Genomic DNA, 18,996 nt, shown 5'->3' with positions numbered 1-18,996 from the left:
GCTATGAGATGAGACAAATATATTGCCTCCCTGAGTGTTTAACCTTAAACATATGTCCCTGAGCCTGATCAGATAAGCACTGGCTCTCACTTAACTGCACAGCAAGTTTACATACAAGCAAATACATACATTGGAATCTTTCAATAATCATAAAAACTGCACAGGCTGACTGACAAATTGAGGGTGTTTTGCCTGTTCCCTCTTAAGGTGCATACACACGGAGAGATTTTTACTATGAGAGATTTTGACTGAGCAATTTCCCTTGAACTGGCAGTAGGAGATTTTGACTAACTTTACCAGAGATTTTGACTAACTTTTCCAGCGATTTTGGCTAACTCATTCAAGCAAAGGGATGCTTCTTCTTTTCCAGCGACCTAGCCAAAATTTACTTGCCTGCAGAGTCTATTTTTAGCAGCGATAGCGACCTGGCGGGGACGCGCATCGCTATCGCTGGCTGTCTACACATGGAGAGATATGCACTAACTTTCTGAGCGATTTTGACTATATAGTCAAAATCGCTCAGTTATATCGCTCCGTGTGTATGCACCTTTAGTCTAATAATGTTCAGCAGGTTTGTGCTTGGCCGTAACGCTGCTGTATCTAATCCAAGTACAGTACCATCTTGATATGCACATACTGTGTTACCACAACTAGTAAAAGACTAGAAGCATAGAATGTGTTCAGTTAACATGAATACAACATTAGTTAGTAGAAAAAAGAAATTAACGTAGCAATAAATAAAAACAAACACTATTACGATGACCAAACTAAACCGTAATGATCCTCTAAAGCACGGGTCTTCAACCTGCGGACATCCAGCTGCTGTGAAACTACACATCCCAGCATTCAATGCCATAGTTTTGATACTAAGGCATGCCAAAACGGAGACAGGGCATGCTGGGATGTGTAGTTCCAAAGCAGCTGGAGGGCTGCAGGTTGAAGACCCATGCTCTAAAGCAACAAACACTAAGCACAAAAAAAGCTATTTATTTTAATTTTTATAATATTTTCTCAGGAATTTATAACATTTTATATCTGTTTTGCATGCTTTTGAGAGTATGTCGATCCTTCAGTTTAGAATTCGTAGTGAAAAACCTTCCCAAAAACCATTAAACTATAATTTCAGAAATACTGTAAATAATAAGCCCTATATCATCTAACAAAGAAAACATTAAACAAATCAAAGTTTACATAATGCTGTCACATACTGCATGAAAATTCTCTGCAAGATACAGAACTTGTATACAGATTCTAGGATTCTGTTTCATGTGACCAATGTAAAGGACCCCATACACTACAACGATGTGTCTGAGGCTGAAGTCAGATGCAGTTTACCTTGAACTCTCCCAGGACCTTCCCGGGAGTGATTCCATACGATTTGGTACTTTTGTGCTATTTGAATGTTCCGAGAATGCCAAACTTCCCTGTGATACATCGCATGCGATATATCATATGCCCAAAATAAAACAGAGTTTTCATCCTATTCCATCCAATTCTGATATATCATTAGTGCAGCACCAACGACCTAGGGGCTCCGATCTGATGCACACAGGGCCGCGCATCGGACTGGATGTAAAACACATACGACTGACACTTTCATAAGATATAGCAGCCCGAAAGGTCGAAATTGCATAAAATTGTGCAAAATCATTGCAGTGTTTGGGGACCTTAACACAGGTATATATTGAAAGTTAATGGATAAGACAAATAACTTTTAAACTCTAATGCACGGGGGAGCAACGTGTTGCCCCTGCTGTTGTGGAACTACAAATCCATGCATGCCCTGCCAGATTAAGAATATCCTGTCCGCAAAACAGTTGCATGGCATGCTGGGATGTGTAGTTCATCGGCAGATGTATTGCCACAGGTAACCTACCACTGATGTAATGCAACTTAAAGAAACAGATGGAGCGTACGTATAATATTCTTTGTGCAGTATTTACGAGTTACTGTTATGTGGGTCACAACAAATGCATTTGTCATTAGATCTCAAAAAGGAGAAAATATTGGGCAAAAAAACAAAAAACACAGTCTTACTTTTTCTAAGGTTTCAATATGTTGCTTCAAGAGTCTGTTCTCCGTGCGCAATCTCTGACAAAACACAATGATGGAAATTTGTAAAAAAGTTTTGTACATAAACTGAATTATGGAGCACTGCAAAAACGTAAATCATACTTATTTAACAAAGACTGTGCAATGGCAGCAAGGAACAGGATTCTACATGGGTCAAACACATCTCATGACAAAGTGCTATGGGATGGTGATAAACAGATAAAGACAACAAAAAATGCTTTCTTTAGGAGCAAGATGTATTTTTTTTTCTATGCCACCAAATGCACATTTTGCATTTACATTACTCTTAAAATTCTCAATGTGAGCATGATACAGAGGTAGCCTTTTGCATCCGCTTCCGTAGTCACATCTGAGATGTTATACAAATTAAAGCATCAGCCCTTCCCCTAGTATAGGTATAGTATGCACAGGACTGTGCAAGGACTGAGACGTCCGCCTTCGGCATCTACAAAAGCCATAATACAGACACCTCCCACACTTACACGCCTACAACACTCCCATGATACGGACGTGAAACAAAACGCGTGTGTGTGTGTGCGCGCATTACTAGAAACCTCCCAGGCACCTTCTGTCAATGCACACATGGTGTGCAGGCTTAACCATTTCAATTGCGGATATCACTCTATGGGGCCGATTCAGAGTTGATCGTAGATGCGCTTAAAAAAAACAAAAAACAAGCACATCTACAATCAATTACTATACAATGGACAAAACCTGTCGTTCAGACAAATTTATTAAATTTACGAATTTAACGAATGTGTATGAACAATAGTTTTTGTCTGTTTTCCAGTGTTTGGGGGAAAATGGTCGATTGTCATTTGCTCTCATCCATTGCTAGATTTTCTTACTAACCAGCCAGATCTGGCAGATTATCTGCCAGATAATTACAGATGGGTCCAAGTTTATCTGACCTTTAATAGGATTAATTGAGACTGGCCAGTCGGACTTAATCCCCTGCTGTATTGTTCTCTGTATTGTATTGCAGCTGAGAACAATAGATGTAGAATTTATGCTAATAAATCATGTTGTGCCTAGGCGCAGAAAAGTAGTCAAGATAACCGTGGACCCATCTGTATATAGCGTATGCCCAGCACTAGACTCTGCAGCGTAGGAGCAGTGAGGTCACCACAGCGGTGGCTAGAGACCATTGCCCTGCTTCGCTTTTTTGATCCAACCAATAGAACCTGAGCAGACAACATATCAGCTGCACCAGTGTAAAAGCGGACGATAAATACATTATAAACACCCCTACAAGCTTTCCTGCGGCCACTGGATACTAATTGTTATCAGCTCTGTCCACAATCCTCAGTTTAATATGGAAATTGCATACACTGGAACTAGTTTTCTTTGGAGAGACGCTTGTTGTTTTGGAATCTATTCTGGAGTAGTCCTAAATTCAAATCACATTATACATTGTTTCCACATCAGATACAGTGTGCATAAATCGTAATTGTGCCTTAGTGCATAGACACCATGGGACGCATACATGTGAGGTTGAAGGAAAAAAATAATAGGATTTTAATTATCTGCCGGTAAATCCTTTTCTCGTAGTTCGTAGGGGATACTGGGACTCCATTTAGTACCATGGGGTACAGACGGGTCCCACTAGGAGCCATGGGCACTATAGAAGTTTGATTAGGTGTGTTGGTTCCTCCCTCTATGCCCCCTCCTGCCAGAATCAGTCTAGGAAACTGTGCCCGAGGAGACGAACATATTTTGAGAGAAGGATATAGAAAAGGAAAGTGGTGAGAATTCGAATCAGCACAACCAGAACAAGAGGAAAGCCATGCTAACCAAAACTTGTAAACAGGAACAGCAACAGCTGAACCAAACAACATTACTTAACTAAGTAACAGTGCCCAGTATCCCCTACAGACTACGAGAAAAGGATTTACCAGTAGGTAATTAAAATCCTATTTTCTCTTACGTTCTAGGGGATACTGGGAATCCATTTAGTACCATGGGGAAGTACCAAAGCTCCCAAACCGGGTGGGAGAGTGCGGAGGTTCCTGCAGAACTGACTGACCAAACTGAAGGTCCTCAGAGGCCAAAGTATCAAACTTGTACAACTTATCAAACATGTTCGAACCTGACCAAGTAGCTGCTCGGCAGAGCTGAAAAGCCGAGACACCCTGGGCCGCAGCCCAGGAAGAACCCACCGACCTAGTAGAGTGGGCCTGTACAGATTTTGGAACTGGCAAACCTGCCGTGGAACAAGCATGCTGGATAGTGAGCCTGATCCAGTGTACAATTGACTGCTTTGAAGCAGGGCACCCAATTTTATTGGGATCAGAGAATAAACAGCAAGCCCGATTTCCTGGCACGAGTGGTTCTCTTTATATACATCTTCAAAGCCCTCACAACATCCAAAGACTTTGAAGCCGTAACAACCGGAAACACAATAGGTTGGTTAATGTGAAACGCGGACACCACCTTAGGAAGAAATTGCTGACGAGTTCTGAGGTCAGCTCTGTCCTCATGGAAAATTAGGTAGGGACTCTTGTAAAACAATGCCCCCAACTCCGACACACGTCTTGCCAAGGCCAACAGCATGACTGTCTTCCCCGTAAGGTACTTTACGTCCAGCTCCTGTAACGGTTCAAACCAGTCCGACTGGAGGAACTGCAGCACCAAACGGAGATCCCAAGGTGCCGTGGGAGGCACAAAGGGATGTTGGATATGCAGAACACCTTTCAAGAACGTCTGGATCTCTGGGAGAGAAGCCAATTGTTTCTGAAAGAAAACAGACAAGGCCGAAATCTGGACTTTTATGGAGCCTAGACGTAGGCCCACATCCACTCCTGATTGCAGAAAAAGCAGGAAACGTCCCAGATGAAATTGCACCGCAGAATATAGTTTGCTCTCACACCAAGAGACATATTTCATCCAGATACAGTGGTAATGTTTAGACGTTACCCCTTTCCTGGCTTGCATCATAGTTGGGATGACCTTGTCAGGAATCCCTCTCTTGGCTAGAATCAGCCGTTCAACTTCTATGCCATTAAACATAGCCGCGGTAAGTCTTGATAGATGAACGGGCCCTGTTGCAGAAGACCCTCGCAAAGAGGTAGAGGCCACGGATCTTCGAGCAGCATCTCGAGAAGATCCGCATACCAGGCCATTCGCGGCCAGTACGGAGCAATGAGGATTGTTTGAACCCTTTCCCTTTTTATCCTTTTTAGAATTCTTGGGATCAGAGGAAGTGAAGGAAACACGTACACCAGCTGGTAGACCCACGGAGTTGTCAGGGCGACTACCGCCACTGCCTGTGGGTCTCACGACCTGGAACAATACCGCTTGAGCTTCTTGTTGAGTCGAGAGGCCATCATGTCGATTTGTGGATATCCCCACTGACGTGTAAACCACCGGAACACCTTCGGGTGAAGGCACCATTCCCCCGGGTGCAGGTAGTGTCTGCTGAGGAAGTCTGCTTCCCAGTTGTCTACTCCCGGAATGAAGATCGCCGACAACGCCACGGCTTGTTTTTCCGCCCAGAGGAGAATTATTGACACCTCAGACATTGCGGCTCTGCTTTTTGTTCTGCCCTGTTAGTTTATGTACGTCACTGCCGTCACATTGTCCGACTGGACCTGAATAGCCTGATTCTGAAGAAGAAATGTGGCATGCAGAAGGGCATTGTAGATAACCCTGAGTCCCAGGATGTTGATTGGAAGGACGACTTCCTGACTTGACCATCTTCCCTGAAACTGCACCCCCTGGGTGATTACGTCCCAACCTCTGAGGCGTGCGTCTGTGGTCAGCAGAATCCAATCCTCAATCCCGAACCTCCGACCCTTGACTAAGTGAGAAGATTGTAACCACCACAGGAGGGAGATCCTGGCTTTTGGCGACAGACAGATCCTCTGATGCATGTGAAGATGCAATCTGGACCATTTGTCCAACAGATCCAGCCTCGAAGGGCTTCGCATGAAACCTTCCATACTGAATCGCCCTGTAAGAGGCCACCATTTTCCCCAGAAGGTGTATGCAGAGATGCACAGAGATCCGGGTTGGCTTCAGTACAGCCCGAACCATCGACTGGATTACCATTGCCTTTTCCGAGGGAAGGAATACTTTCTGAGACTCCGTGTCTAGTATCATTTCCAGAAAAAGCAGCCTCTGTGTTGGGTCAAGGTGGGATTTTGGTAGGTTCAGAATCCACCAGTGATTAGCAGGGCCTGGAACTGGTAGTGACAGCCCTGCAGTGCAAACTGTAGATAAGCCTGATGAGGCGGCCAGATTGTAATAATAGGATTTTGGTACTTACCAGGTAAATCCTTTTCTTTGAATCCATAGGGGGCACTGGAGTACTCTTGGGATATGGACAGCTTAGCAGAAACAAAGGCACTGAATATTTAAATTTAGAACTCTCCACCCCTCCATATCCCAGAGTACCTCAGTGTACGACCTCAGTGTTTTTTACTGAGCCGAACAGGAACTATAGAGAGGTTGACAATGGAGAATTCCTATAACATAACGGACAACAACAAAGTTGACACATAACGTTACTGTCAACTAAACAGTTGACACCATAACCGATAAACCTTTATAATTTGAACCAATCTGTGAAAATGTGTTACCATAAGCTCCTCTGAGCTTAATACAACCCAGGTAAAACTGCTCTGGGTGGGCGTCCAGTGCCCCCTATGGATTCAAAGAAAAGGATTTACCTGGTAAGTACCAAAATCCTATTTTCTTTTTCATCCACTAGGGGTCACTGGAGTACTCTTGGGACGTACCAAAGCTTCCCTCGTGGGCGGGAGAGCTGTTTGACACCTGTAACAGTAGGCGGCCAAAGCTAGATGCTGATGCCGCAAACGTTTCAAACTTGTAAACGCGCACAGACGTGTGCACTGAAGACCATGTAGCCGCGTCGTAGAAGCTCCACGACCAGCTGGTCATGACGTCCCACAGAACCTGTGGGATGAGCTATTACTGACGTAGGCGACTGTAACTTAGCCTTAAGGTAAGCCTGACGTGTAGTCAGTTTTATCCAACTGGATAATGTCTGCTGAGAAGCTGGCTAACCCCACTTGGCAGCATCAGAGAGAACAAACAACGTATCCGTATTACGAACTGTAGACGTTCTGGACATATAAACGCGTAATGCGCGTACCACATTCAGAATTCTAGAATGTGCTGTCAACACAGGAACCACTATTGGTTTATTGATGTGAAAAATAAGAAATCGGAATTCGTCCGAAGTTCCGCTCTGTCATCAGGAAACCCAAATACGGTGGCTTGGAATACAAGGCACCCAAATTTGAAAAAACGCCTTGCCGAAGCTAAGGCTAGAAGAAAAAAAAAACGTTTTCCAAGTGAGAAACTTAATCCCCACTTGTTGTAAGGGTTCAAAATATGAAAACTGTAAGAAATCTGAACCCAGCTTCAAGTCGCATGGCGCTGTAGGTGGGATAAATGGAGGCTGCACTCTGAGGACACCCTGTAGAAAGGAGTGTACTGACGGCAATAGAGTCAATCGTCTTTGAAAATAAATTGACAACACAGATACCTGCACCCTCAGTGTAGATAAACGCAGTTCTCCATCCCACCCCGTCTGTAAAATAACAGAATACGGGTAACTTGAAAGATGATGTCGGAAACTTCCGAGCTTCACACCAACCTATATAGGCACGCCAAATTCTGTAATAATGAGCTGCCGTAACCGGCTTCCTAGCTCGTAACATGGTTGGTATAACCGATACTGTAAAGCCCTATCTCTTTTCTTAAGAGGGCGGTCTCAACAACCACCCCGTCAACCGCAGCCGCGGTAAATAGGTAAATAGGGGTAAAATAACGGTCCCTGTTATAACAGGTTGGACGTAGTATGAGCGGCCAAGGATCGTGTGTGAGTATTCCTTGGAGATTCGAGAAGCAAGCTCTCCGAAACCCATGAGATATCACTAGTATGACTGTGACGAACTGTCTTATGATCCGTTTTAGCAACGGAGAGAGCAGCGGAAAACGGTGGACCCAGATACACGAGGCTGTACGACCACGCGAATGTGAGAGCCTCCACCGCCACTGCCCTTGGGATCTGTTGTTCTGTACACATACTGAGCGTTTGTAATTGTGGCGAGATGCCATCATGTCCACCTGAGGGTAACCCCACCTGTGGACCCACATGTGAAACACCTCTGGATTTAATGCCCAGTCTCCTGGATGAAAATCCAGACGGCTGAGATCATCTGTCTAACAGATGTCCACTCCCGGAATGAACCCAGTTGACAATATCACCTTGTGGTATTCTGGGCAATTGAGGATTCGAGCTACCTCCCGCATTGCCATGCGGCTTCTCGGTCCTCCCTGGTTGTTGTGTATGCAACTCCCGTTGCGTTGTCTGACTGCACTTGGACAGACTGAAAGCGAAGCATGTAGTGCATTGTAAATTGCACGGAGTTCCAGGACATTTATAGACAGCAATCTGTCGTGATCCGTTTTAGAACCCCTGTCGCTGACCTTTTTAAACTGCAACTCCTCAACCTCTGAGACTCTCGCCCAGAGTAGAGACACCCTCGCCCCCCTGTGGGAAACGCGAGTGAAACCCGCCGAACTGAAGCGCTTCGAAAACACATCATTGTTCCTAATAGGCGAATACACCAATGTACCGCTAGTGTGCGTGGCTTTTGCACTAATTGTACCAGATGGTATAATCTGTTCTTTCTGGTGTAGTAGGTAAATCTTTGATTTACCGTATCTGTAATCATACCTAGGAATTGAAGTCGTTCAGACGGAATTAGATGCGATTGTTTTTGAACTTTACACTGCAACCGTGGTGTACGTTAGCAGCGCAAGTCAGAGGAACCTCTGTTGAGACAGAGCTCTTATGAGCAAATCGTCTAAGTATGGCACGATTGTCACTGCCAGGGCTCTGAGATGAGCTATCATCACCAACATCACTTTGGTGAATACCCGAGGCGCTGACAAGAGGCCAAACGGTAGAACCTGAAACGGTTAATGGTTGTGGCGTATTGCAAAACGCAAGAACCTGTGATGCGGTGACCAAACCGGAATGGGTAAATACGCATCCTGAAGATCAAGCGCAATCATGCAATCTTGTGGCTCCAAATATGCCAATAATAACCGCAGAAAATCCATTTTTAAACTGTAGTAAGTGACTTGCTGATTGAGACTGCGACGGAGCCCTCCGGCTTCGGTACCCCAAACAGAGGGAAATAAATAACCCTGACTCTGTTGGTGTACCAGGCCTGGAAATAAAAACAGCTGAAACCAGCAGAGACTGAATGGCAACCTGCCAAAACGCCTAATTTCGTCCGACAGAGGCAGTCTTGTCTTTTAACCTTTAAATAGCGGATACATCCATGAGTGGATGTCTGGAAACCCGGCAAATGTAACGTGTAAAGGCGCGCTTCCACAATTGGAAATTCGATATGGCCTAAGAGGCCCTCAAGCCACTGGCTTGTTGACTTTAGCGCCCTGGCGTTACAAGTCGTGACTGTTTTTGTACCACAGCCTTGAAAAGACTGAAGTCTAAAGGCTTTAAACGCCGGACCAAAGTATTTCCGTTTTGATACCGGAGGAGGCAATGGCTAGACATTTACCCCTCCCCCCCCCCGCGCCTTGGCCTGAATATCAAATTTAGGACCAAACAACTTCTGGCCTTGTCGTGTTGAAACTAGCGACGATGAAAAGCGAGAATCGAGGTAACAGGCGTCAGCAAAAGCTTTACAGAGATACTCTGCAGCTTCTCATTAACGATAAGTCTAACGTGATCGTCATTGTTTCCATACATAGAGCGCCTAGTGACCCAAATGTATCTTGGGTCTTTATAATGTTTGACACAGACGAATTCACCAATGGCGGATTCTCCCATTTAGATGTGGAAACGGGTAAATAGAGTTAAATCTTAGTCAGATATTCTAAATAAGAAACTCATTGAAGATCTGTCGTTTATTAAATTAGACGGATTAGATGTTAGAGTCTCTTTAGTCTCTGTAAACATTGAGACATTGACTCACTGGTCATTAGCAATGTATGGTTGTCAAAACCCGCACTACCTGACTGCTGGTTTAATGTGCCCTTCTCACTCGTAGTTATCGCTGTGAGGTTTGACATAGAATTTGCATTAAATTAGAAGACCAGTTAAATTAACAGGGAAGTTGGACCTTTGGAAAGGCTGAGACTCCTCCGTTAGAGCTGGCGGAGTAACTTCCGAGACTCCGATCTTACCGCTCCTGTCGAGCGGAGTCAATTTGAATTGCCAATGCTTAACATAGGATCTGGGACTGACCCGGCTTCCGGAGTGGAAACCTACAAAACAACTGAATCTGTGGTAGATTTATGTACAGACATTGTAGTAAACCTTATATTTAGTCTGTGTTGGAGCCTTACCCCTTATACAGACAGACACCACAATAGCCAAAGGACAGACACTTGCACGACTCAGTAAAATCTTTACTTAAGGTGCGTAATACATATACATATATATATATATATATATATATATATATATATATATTTATGGGCAAAATACAGTTCACATGGGCAGCCTATGTGAAACCTGAACCAAAATTCCCACTAACACCCCTGCGCCTCCGGTGGCGTTGAGATGTAGGGCAGGAATGTTCTGGAAATACCACTGGAAGAAACAGGAAACATGATTAAAATGGCCCCCATGTGCTTACACTGATACTCACAGGACAGGTTACAATACCTGCTGCAGTGAATATAGGCTCAATAGATTATTATACAGTGATAATCACAGTTTAGTATACACTGATAATCACAGTCTAGTATACACTGATAATCACATGCAGGTTACAATACAATCACAGGCAGGTCACATTTAATATAAGCTCTGCCTGCAGTTAATTCTGTATTAATATCTTCTATAGATATGGCAGCCTGTTAATATTAATATCTTCTATAGATATGGCAGCCTGTTAATATATATATAGGCTCAACAGCCTATTATACCGTGATTTTTCCCCTTGCAGCATTAATACCTTCTGGCAGCTGCAGCCACGCTGTAATCAGCCAGGTCCCCCACCCCCCCCTTCCCTGTACTCCCTGTAGCGCTGTGTCTCAGCGGGGAGCCGGGAAGCTCATTGCAGGGAGGCAAGGGACACATAGTTCAGAGCAGCTGAGGTCGGCTGGCCGGAGCGCGGCGTCGCTAGGCAAGCTGCGGCGGGTCTCCCTCTCTGAGCGGTGTACCGCTGACGGAGCGCCTGGCGGGAGGACGGAGCGCCTGGGGCGGGCGGTCGGAGCGGCAGACAGAGCGCTGGACGGAGCGGCTATCACGGCAGTGAGCGGTCGGCTTTACCCACGGACCCCACACAGCGGGGCGGCAGCCTGCGCTGACCGCCCCGTTTCCCCAGCATACCTTTTGTAGGGAGGTCTGCGACGCTTTCCGGTCATGGCTGCGACGGGGCTTCTATCTGTAAGCTTCGTCCAGCTCCTCAGGTCATGGCTGTGACGGGGCTTCTATGTGTAAGCTCCGTCCAGCTGTTAAAAAGTAAAAAGTAAAAAGTAAAAATGAAAAATTAATAAAATCTTCCACCAAGTGTGGGAAGTTCCCACAAGCCTTGTTATTGCTGTGAGCACGGAAAAAACACTGAGGTCGTACACTGAGGTACTCTGGGATATGGAGGGGTGGAGAGTTCTAAATTTAAAATATTCAGTGCCTTTGTTTCTGCTAAGCCGTCCATATCCCAAGAGTACTCCAGTGACCCCTAGTGGATGAAAAAGAAATGAAGGTACGCATCCTTGATATCCAGAGACACTAGGAATTCCCCCTCCTCCAGACCCGAGATCACCGCTCCCGGAGACTCCATCTTGAATTTGAACACTCGTAAGTATGGGTTCAACGACTTGAGGTTCAGAATTGGTCTTACCAAACCATCCGGCTTCGGTACTACAAATAAGATGGAATAGTAACCCTTGTTTTATAGATTAGGTTGAACTGGAACAATGACCTGGGTCTGTAACAGTTTTTGAATGGCGTCCTGTACGGTAATTCCTGCCTCTTGTGAAACTGGTAAGCCTGATTTGAAGAATCTGTGAGATGGGAGCTCCTGGAACTCCAGTCTGGAGCCCTGGGATATAAAGTCTATGACCCAGAGATCCTGGCACGATCTTGTCCAGATGCGACTTAAGAATTTTAGCCGGGCTCACACTTGACAGTCTTCCAGGCATTGCGGTCCACTATCATGCAGAAGGTTTTGAGGAAGCAGAGCCTGAACTCTGTTCCTGTGAACCGGCAGTAGCAGGTTTCCGTGGTTTACCTCTAGCACCTCTGGTGGTGGCAGTGGAACCTCTGGTCTTGCCCCTAAACTTAGCCATCCGAAAGGACTGTAACTTGGATCCTGGTATGTGGACTTACCCGCAGAAGCTTTGCAGATCCATTTGTCTAGTTCATCTCCAAATAAGGCCTTGCCTGTGAAAGGAAGGCCTTCCATGCCTTTCCTGGGGTCCGCACCTGCAGACCACTGGCGTAGCCATAAACCCCTGCGTGCAGACACTGCCATACCTGTAGTGCGTGCATTAATTAATCATATCTCCTTTATGGCTTCCACCATAAAGTTTGCAGAAGCAAAATAATCTCCGCTTGAGGCAAGGTATCTAACCCCTCAATTAGGTTACCCGACCATTTAGCAATGGTTCGCGTAATCCACCCACATCCTATAGAGGCTCTCTGGGCCACCCCGGCAGCTACATTCAAAGTTTTGAGTGTAGTCTCAATCTTACGATCAGCTGCATCCTTTAGGGAGGCTGCACAAAGGAACAGGTAACACCAGGAACAGGTGAGAGCCTGTTGACTGATGCATCCACTACCGGTGGATTCTCCCCTTTTTTCCTATCCTCAGGAGGAAAAGACGATAACAACCATTTAGAGATTTGAAATTTCTTATCAGGATTAACCCACGGTACTTCAAACAGGGTATTTAGTTACTTTGACACAGGAAAAGTGGGTGAGGATTTCTTCTTTACATTAAAATAAGAATTTACTTACCGATAATTCTATTTCTCGTAGTCCGTAGTGGATGCTGGGGACTCCGTCAGGACCATGGGGAATAGCGGCTCCGCAGGAGACAGGGCACAAAATTAAAGCTTTAGGATTAGGTGGTGTGTACTGGCTCCTCCCCCTATGACCCTCCTCCAAGCCTCAGTTAGGATACTGTGCCCGGACGAGCGTACACAATAAGGAAGGATATTGAATCCCGGGTAAGACTCATACCAGCCACACCAATCACACCGTATAACTTGTGATCTGAACCCAGTTAACAGTATGACAAACGTAGGAGCCTCTGAACAGACGGCTCACAACAATAACAACCCGAATTTGTTTGTAACAATAACTATGTACAAGTATTGCAGACAATCCGCACTTGGGATGGGCGCCCAGCATCCACTACGGACTACGAGAAATAGAATTATCGGTAAGTAAATTCTTATTTTCTCTAACGTCCTAAGTGGATGCTGGGGACTCCGTCAGGACCATGGGGATTATACCAAAGCTCCCAAACGGGCGGGAGAGTGCGGATGACTCTGCAGCACCGAATGAGAGAACTCAAGGTCCTCCTCAGCCAGGGTATCAAATTTGTAGAATTTTGCAAACGTGTTTGCCCCTGACCAAGTAGCAGCTCGGCAGAGTTGTAATGCCGAGACCCCCCGGGCAGCCGCCCAGGATGAGCCCACTTTCCTTGTGGAATGGGCCTTGACAGATTTAGGTTGTGGCAAGCCTGCCACAGAATGTGCAAGTTGAATTGTGCTACAAATCCAACGAGCAATCGTCTGCTTAGAAGCAGGAGCACCCATCTTGTTGGGTGCATACAATATAAACAGTGAGTCAGACTTTCTGACTCCCGCCGTTCTTGAAATATATATTTTCAATGCCCGGACCACGTCCAACAACTTGGAATCCTCCAAATCGTTAGTAGCCGCAGGCACCACAATAGGCTGGTTCAGGTGAAACGCTGACACCACCTTAGGCAGAAAATGAGGACGCGTCCGCAGTTCTGCCCTGTCCGTATGGAAAATCAGATATGGGCTCTTATATGATAAAGCCGCCAATTCTGATACTCTCCTGGCTGAAGCCAGGGCCAATAGCATGGTTACTTTCCATGTAAGATACTTCAACTCCACCGATTTGAGCGGCTCAAACCAATGGGATTTGAGAAAATCCAAGACTACATTAAGATCCCACGGTGCCACTGGGGGCACAACCGGGGGCTGTATATGTAGTACTCCTTTTACAAAAGTCTGGACTTCAGGAACTGAAGCCAATTCTTTCTGGAAGAAAATCGACAGGGCCGAAATTTGAACCTTAATGGACCCCAATTTGAGGCCCATAGACAATCCTGTTTGCAGGAAATGTAGGAATCGACCCAGTTGAAATTCCTCCGTGGGGGCCTTCCTGGCCTCACACCACGCAACATATTTTCTCCAAATGCGGTGATAATGTTGTGCAGTCACCTCCTTCCTGGCTTTTACCAGTGTAGGAATGACCTCTTCCGGAATGCCTTTTTCCCTTAGAATTCGGCGTTCAACCGCCATGCCGTCAAACGCAGCCGCGGTAAGTCTTGGAATAGACACGGTCCCTGCTGAAGCAGGTCCCGTCTTAGAGGTAGAGGCCACGGATCCTCCGTGAGCATCTCTTGAAGTTCCGGGTACCAAGTTCTTCTTGGCCAATCCGGAGCCACTAGTATCGTTCTTACTCCCTTTTGCCGTATAATTCTCAGTACTTTTGGTATGAGAGGCAGAGGAGGGAACACATACACTGACTGGAACACCCACGGTGTTACCAGAGCGTCCACAGCTATTGCCTGAGGGTCTCTTGACCTGGCGCAATACCTGTCCAGTTTTTTGTTGAGGCGGGACGCCATCATATCCACCATTGGTTTTTCCCAACGGTTCACAATCATGTGGAAGACTTCTGGATGAAGTCCCCACTCTCCCGGGTGTAGATCGTGTCTGCTGAGGAAGTCTGCTTCCCAGTTGTCCACTCCCGGAATGAATACTGCTGACAGTGCTATCACATGATCTTCCGCCCAGCGAAGAATCCTTGCAGCTTCTGCCATTGCTGTCCTGCTTCTTGTGCCGCCCTGTCTGTTTACGTGGGCGACTGCCGTGATGTTGTCCGACTGGATCAACACCGGCTGACCCTGAAGCAGGGGTTTTGCCAGACTTAGAGCATTGTAAATCGCTCTTAGCTCCAGTATATTTATGTGAAGAGACATCTCCAGGCTTGACCATACTCCCTGGAAGTTTCTTCTCTGTGTGACCGCTCCCCAGCCTCTCAGACTGGCATCCGTGGTCACCAGGACCCTGTCCTGTATGCCGAATCTGCGGCCCTCTAACAGATGAGCACTCTGCAACCACCACAGAAGAGACACCCTTGTCCGTGGCGATAAGGTTATCCGCTGATGCATCTGCAGATGTGATCCGGACCATTTGTCCAGCAGATCCCACTGAAAAGTTCGTGCGTGGAATCTGCCGAATGGAATCGCTTCGTAAGAAGCCACCATCTTTCCCAGGACTCTTGTGCATTGATGCACAGACACTTTCCCTGGTTTTAGGAGGTTCCTGACAAGTTCGGATAACTCCCTGGCTTTCTCCTCCGGAAGAAACACCTTTTTCTGAACCGTGTCCAGAATCATTCCCAGGAACAGCAGACGTGTCGTCGGGGTCAACTGAGATTTTGGAAAATTTAGAATCCACCCGTGTTGTTGCAGCACTAGTCGGGTTAGTGCTACTCCGTCCTCCAGCTGTTCTCTGGACCTTGCCCTTATCAGGAGATCGTCCAAGTAAGGGATAATTAATACGCCTCTTCTTCGCAGACGAATCATCATTTCGGCCATTACCTTGGTAAAGACCCGAGATGCCGTGGACAATCCAAACGGCAGCGTCTGAAAATGATAATGACAGTTTTGCACCACGAACCTGAGGTACCCTTGATGTGAAGGGCAAATTGGGACATGCAGGTAAGCATCCTTTATGTCCAGGGACACCATAAAGTCCCCTTCTTCCAGATTCGCTATCACTGCTCTGAGTGACTCCATCTTGAACTTGAATTTTTGTATGTACAGGTTCAAAGATTTCAGATTTAGAATAGGTCTTACCGAGCCGTCCGGCTTCGGTACCACAAATAGCGTGGAGTAATACCCCTTTCCCTGTTGTAGGAGGGGTACCTTGACTATCACCTGCTGAGAAAACAGCTTGTGAATGGCTTCCAATACCGTCGCCCTGTCTGAGGGAGACGTTGGCAAAGCAGACTTTAGGAACCGGCGAGGGGGAGACTTCTCGAATTCCAACCTGTAACCCTGAGATACTACCTGCAGGATCCAGGGGTCCACCTGTGAGCAAGCCCACTGTGCGCTGAAATTCTTGAGTCGACCCCCCACCGCTCCTGAGTCCGCTTGTAAGGCCCCAGCGTCATGCTGAGGGCTTTGCAGAACCCTGAGAGGGCTTCTGTTCCTGGGCAGGGGCTGTTTGCTGCCCTCTCTTACCCCTTCCTCTGCCCCGAGGCAGATATGACTGTCCTTTTGTCCGCTTGTTCTTATAGGACCGAAAGGACTGCGGCTGAAAAGACGGTGTCTTTTTCTGTTGGGAGGGGGTCTGAGGTAAAAAGGTGGATTTTCCGGCAGTTGCCGTGGCCACCAGATCCGATAGACCGACGCCAAATAATTCCTCCCCTTTATACGGCAATACTTCCATATGTCGTTTGGAATCCGCATCACCTGACCACTGTCGCGTCCATAAACTCCTTCTGGCAGATATGGACATCGCATTTACTCTCGATGCCAGAGTGCAAATATCTCTCTGAGCATCTCGCATATAAAGGAAAGCATCCTTTAATTGCTCTATAGTCAATAAAATACTGTCCCTATCCAGGGTATCAATATTTTCAGTCAGGGAATCCAACCAGACGACCCCAGCACTGCACATCCAGGCTGAGGCGATGGCTGGTCGCAGTATAACACCAGTATGTGTGTATATACTTTTTAGGGTAGTTTCCAGTCTCCTATCAGCTGGATCCCTGAGGGCGGCCGTATCAGGAGACGGTAACGCCACTTGTTTTGATAAGCGTGTGAGCGCCTTATCCACCCTAGGGGGTGTTTCCCAGCGCGCCCTAACCTCTGGCAGGAAAGGGTATAATGCTAATAACTTTTTTGAAACTAGCACTTTTCTATCTGGGTTAACCCACGCTTCATCACATACATCATTTAATTCCTCTGATTCAGGAAAAACTACAGGTAGTTTTTTCACCCCCCACATAATACCCCTTTTTGTGGTACTTGCAGTATCAGAGATATGCAAAGCCTCCTTCATTGCCGTGATCATATAACGTGTGGCCCTACTTGAAAATACGTTTGTTTCATCACCGTCGACACTAGATTCAGTGTCTGTGTCTGGGTCTGTGTCGACCGACTGAGGTAAAGGGCGCTTTACAGCCCCTGACGGTGTCTGAGACGCCTGGGCAGGTACTAACTGGTTTGCCGGCCGTCTCATGTCGTCAACTGATTTTTGTAATGTGCTGACATTATCACGTAATTCCATAAACAAAGCCATCCATTCCGGTGTCGACTCCCTGGGGGGTGACATCACCATTATCGGCAATTGCTCTGCCTCCACACCAACATCGTCCTCATACATGTCGACACACACGTACCGACACACAGCAGACACACAGGGAATGCTCTTATCGAAGACAGGACCCCACTAGCCCTTTGGGGAGACAGAGGGAGAGTTTGCCAGCACACACCCAAGCGCTATAATATATATGGGAACAACCTTATATAAGTGTTGTTCCTTATAGCAGCTTAAATATATCAAAATATCGCCAAAAAATGCCCCCCCTCTCTGTTTTACCCTGTTTCTGTAGTGCAGTGCAGGGGAGAGTCCTGGGAGCCTTCCTCACAGCGGAGCTGATCAGGAAAATGGCGCTGTGTGCTGAGGAGAATAAGCCCCGCCCCCTATTTCGGCGGGCTTTTCTCCCGGAGTTTTAGATATCTGGCATGGGTTAAATACATACATATAGCCTCAATGGCTATATGTGATGTATTCTTTTGCCATAAAGGTATTAAATATTGCTGCCCAGGGCGCCCCCAGCAGCGCCCTGCACCCTCCGTGACCGCTTGGTGTGAAGTGTGTGACAACAATGGCGCACAGCTGCAGTGCTGTGCGCTACCTTCATGAAGACTGAAGAGCCTTCTGCCGCCTGTTTCCGGACCTTCAATCTTCAGCATCTGTAAGGGGGGTCGGCGGCGCGGCTCCGGGACGAACCCCAGGGTGAGACCTGTGTTCCGACTCCCTCTGGAGCTAATGGTGTCCAGTAGCCTAAGAATCCAATCCATCCTGCACGCAAGTGAGTTGAAATTCTCTCCCCTAAGTCCCTCGATGCAGTGAGCCTGTTGCCAGCAGGACTCACTGAAAATAAAAAACCTAAAAACTTTTTCTAAGCAGCTCTTTAGGAGAGCCACCTAGATTGCACCCTGCTCGGACGGGCACAAAAACCTAACTGAGGCTTGGAGGAGGGTCATAGGGGGAGGAGCCAGTACACACCACCTAATCCTAAAGCTTTATTTTTGTGCCCTGTCTCCTGCGGAGCCGCTATTCCCCATGGTCCTGACGGAGTCCCCAGCATCCACTTAGGACGTTAGAGAAAATAAGATTCCTCACTCTCCTTTGTCACCTTATCAGGGATATTGAGGGCTTCCCTGATGGCATCTATAAGAGCCTCTATTCCCTGCGACAGAGTACCCTCCCCCATCTCTGAATCTACCTCATCATCCTCCATTTCTGATCCCTCATCAGAGTCAGACTGCAGGATATGGGCCAAAGTACGTTTTTGCTGACAAATGGCAGGGGACTGAGACGCTGGTTTGGGTACTGAGTTTTTTTTCATAAACTCAGTCATAGATTGTCTTAAGTATTGCGTCTCTTTATCATTCTGAGATAACT

At 46.6% G+C, this 18,996-nt stretch overlaps 1 protein-coding gene across 5 annotated transcripts in view; it reads right to left on the bottom strand.

Moving 5' to 3' along the window:
• Positions 1 to 18,996, bottom strand: part of EVI5 (ecotropic viral integration site 5) — a 452,905-nt gene that overhangs the window by 172,128 nt on the left and 261,781 nt on the right. For all 5 annotated transcript variants that reach the window (XM_063939881.1, XM_063939882.1, XM_063939884.1 and 2 more), the window contains one exon: positions 2,038 to 2,091. In XM_063939881.1, coding sequence (XP_063795951.1) covers positions 2,038 to 2,091 — 54 coding nt within the window. The remainder of the gene's footprint in view (positions 1 to 2,037; positions 2,092 to 18,996) is intronic.

Source organism: Pseudophryne corroboree, chromosome 9, assembly GCF_028390025.1.
Source record: "Pseudophryne corroboree isolate aPseCor3 chromosome 9, aPseCor3.hap2, whole genome shotgun sequence".
NCBI lineage: Eukaryota > Metazoa > Chordata > Amphibia > Anura > Myobatrachidae > Pseudophryne > Pseudophryne corroboree.
This window is presented reverse-complemented; position numbering and strand designations above follow the sequence as displayed.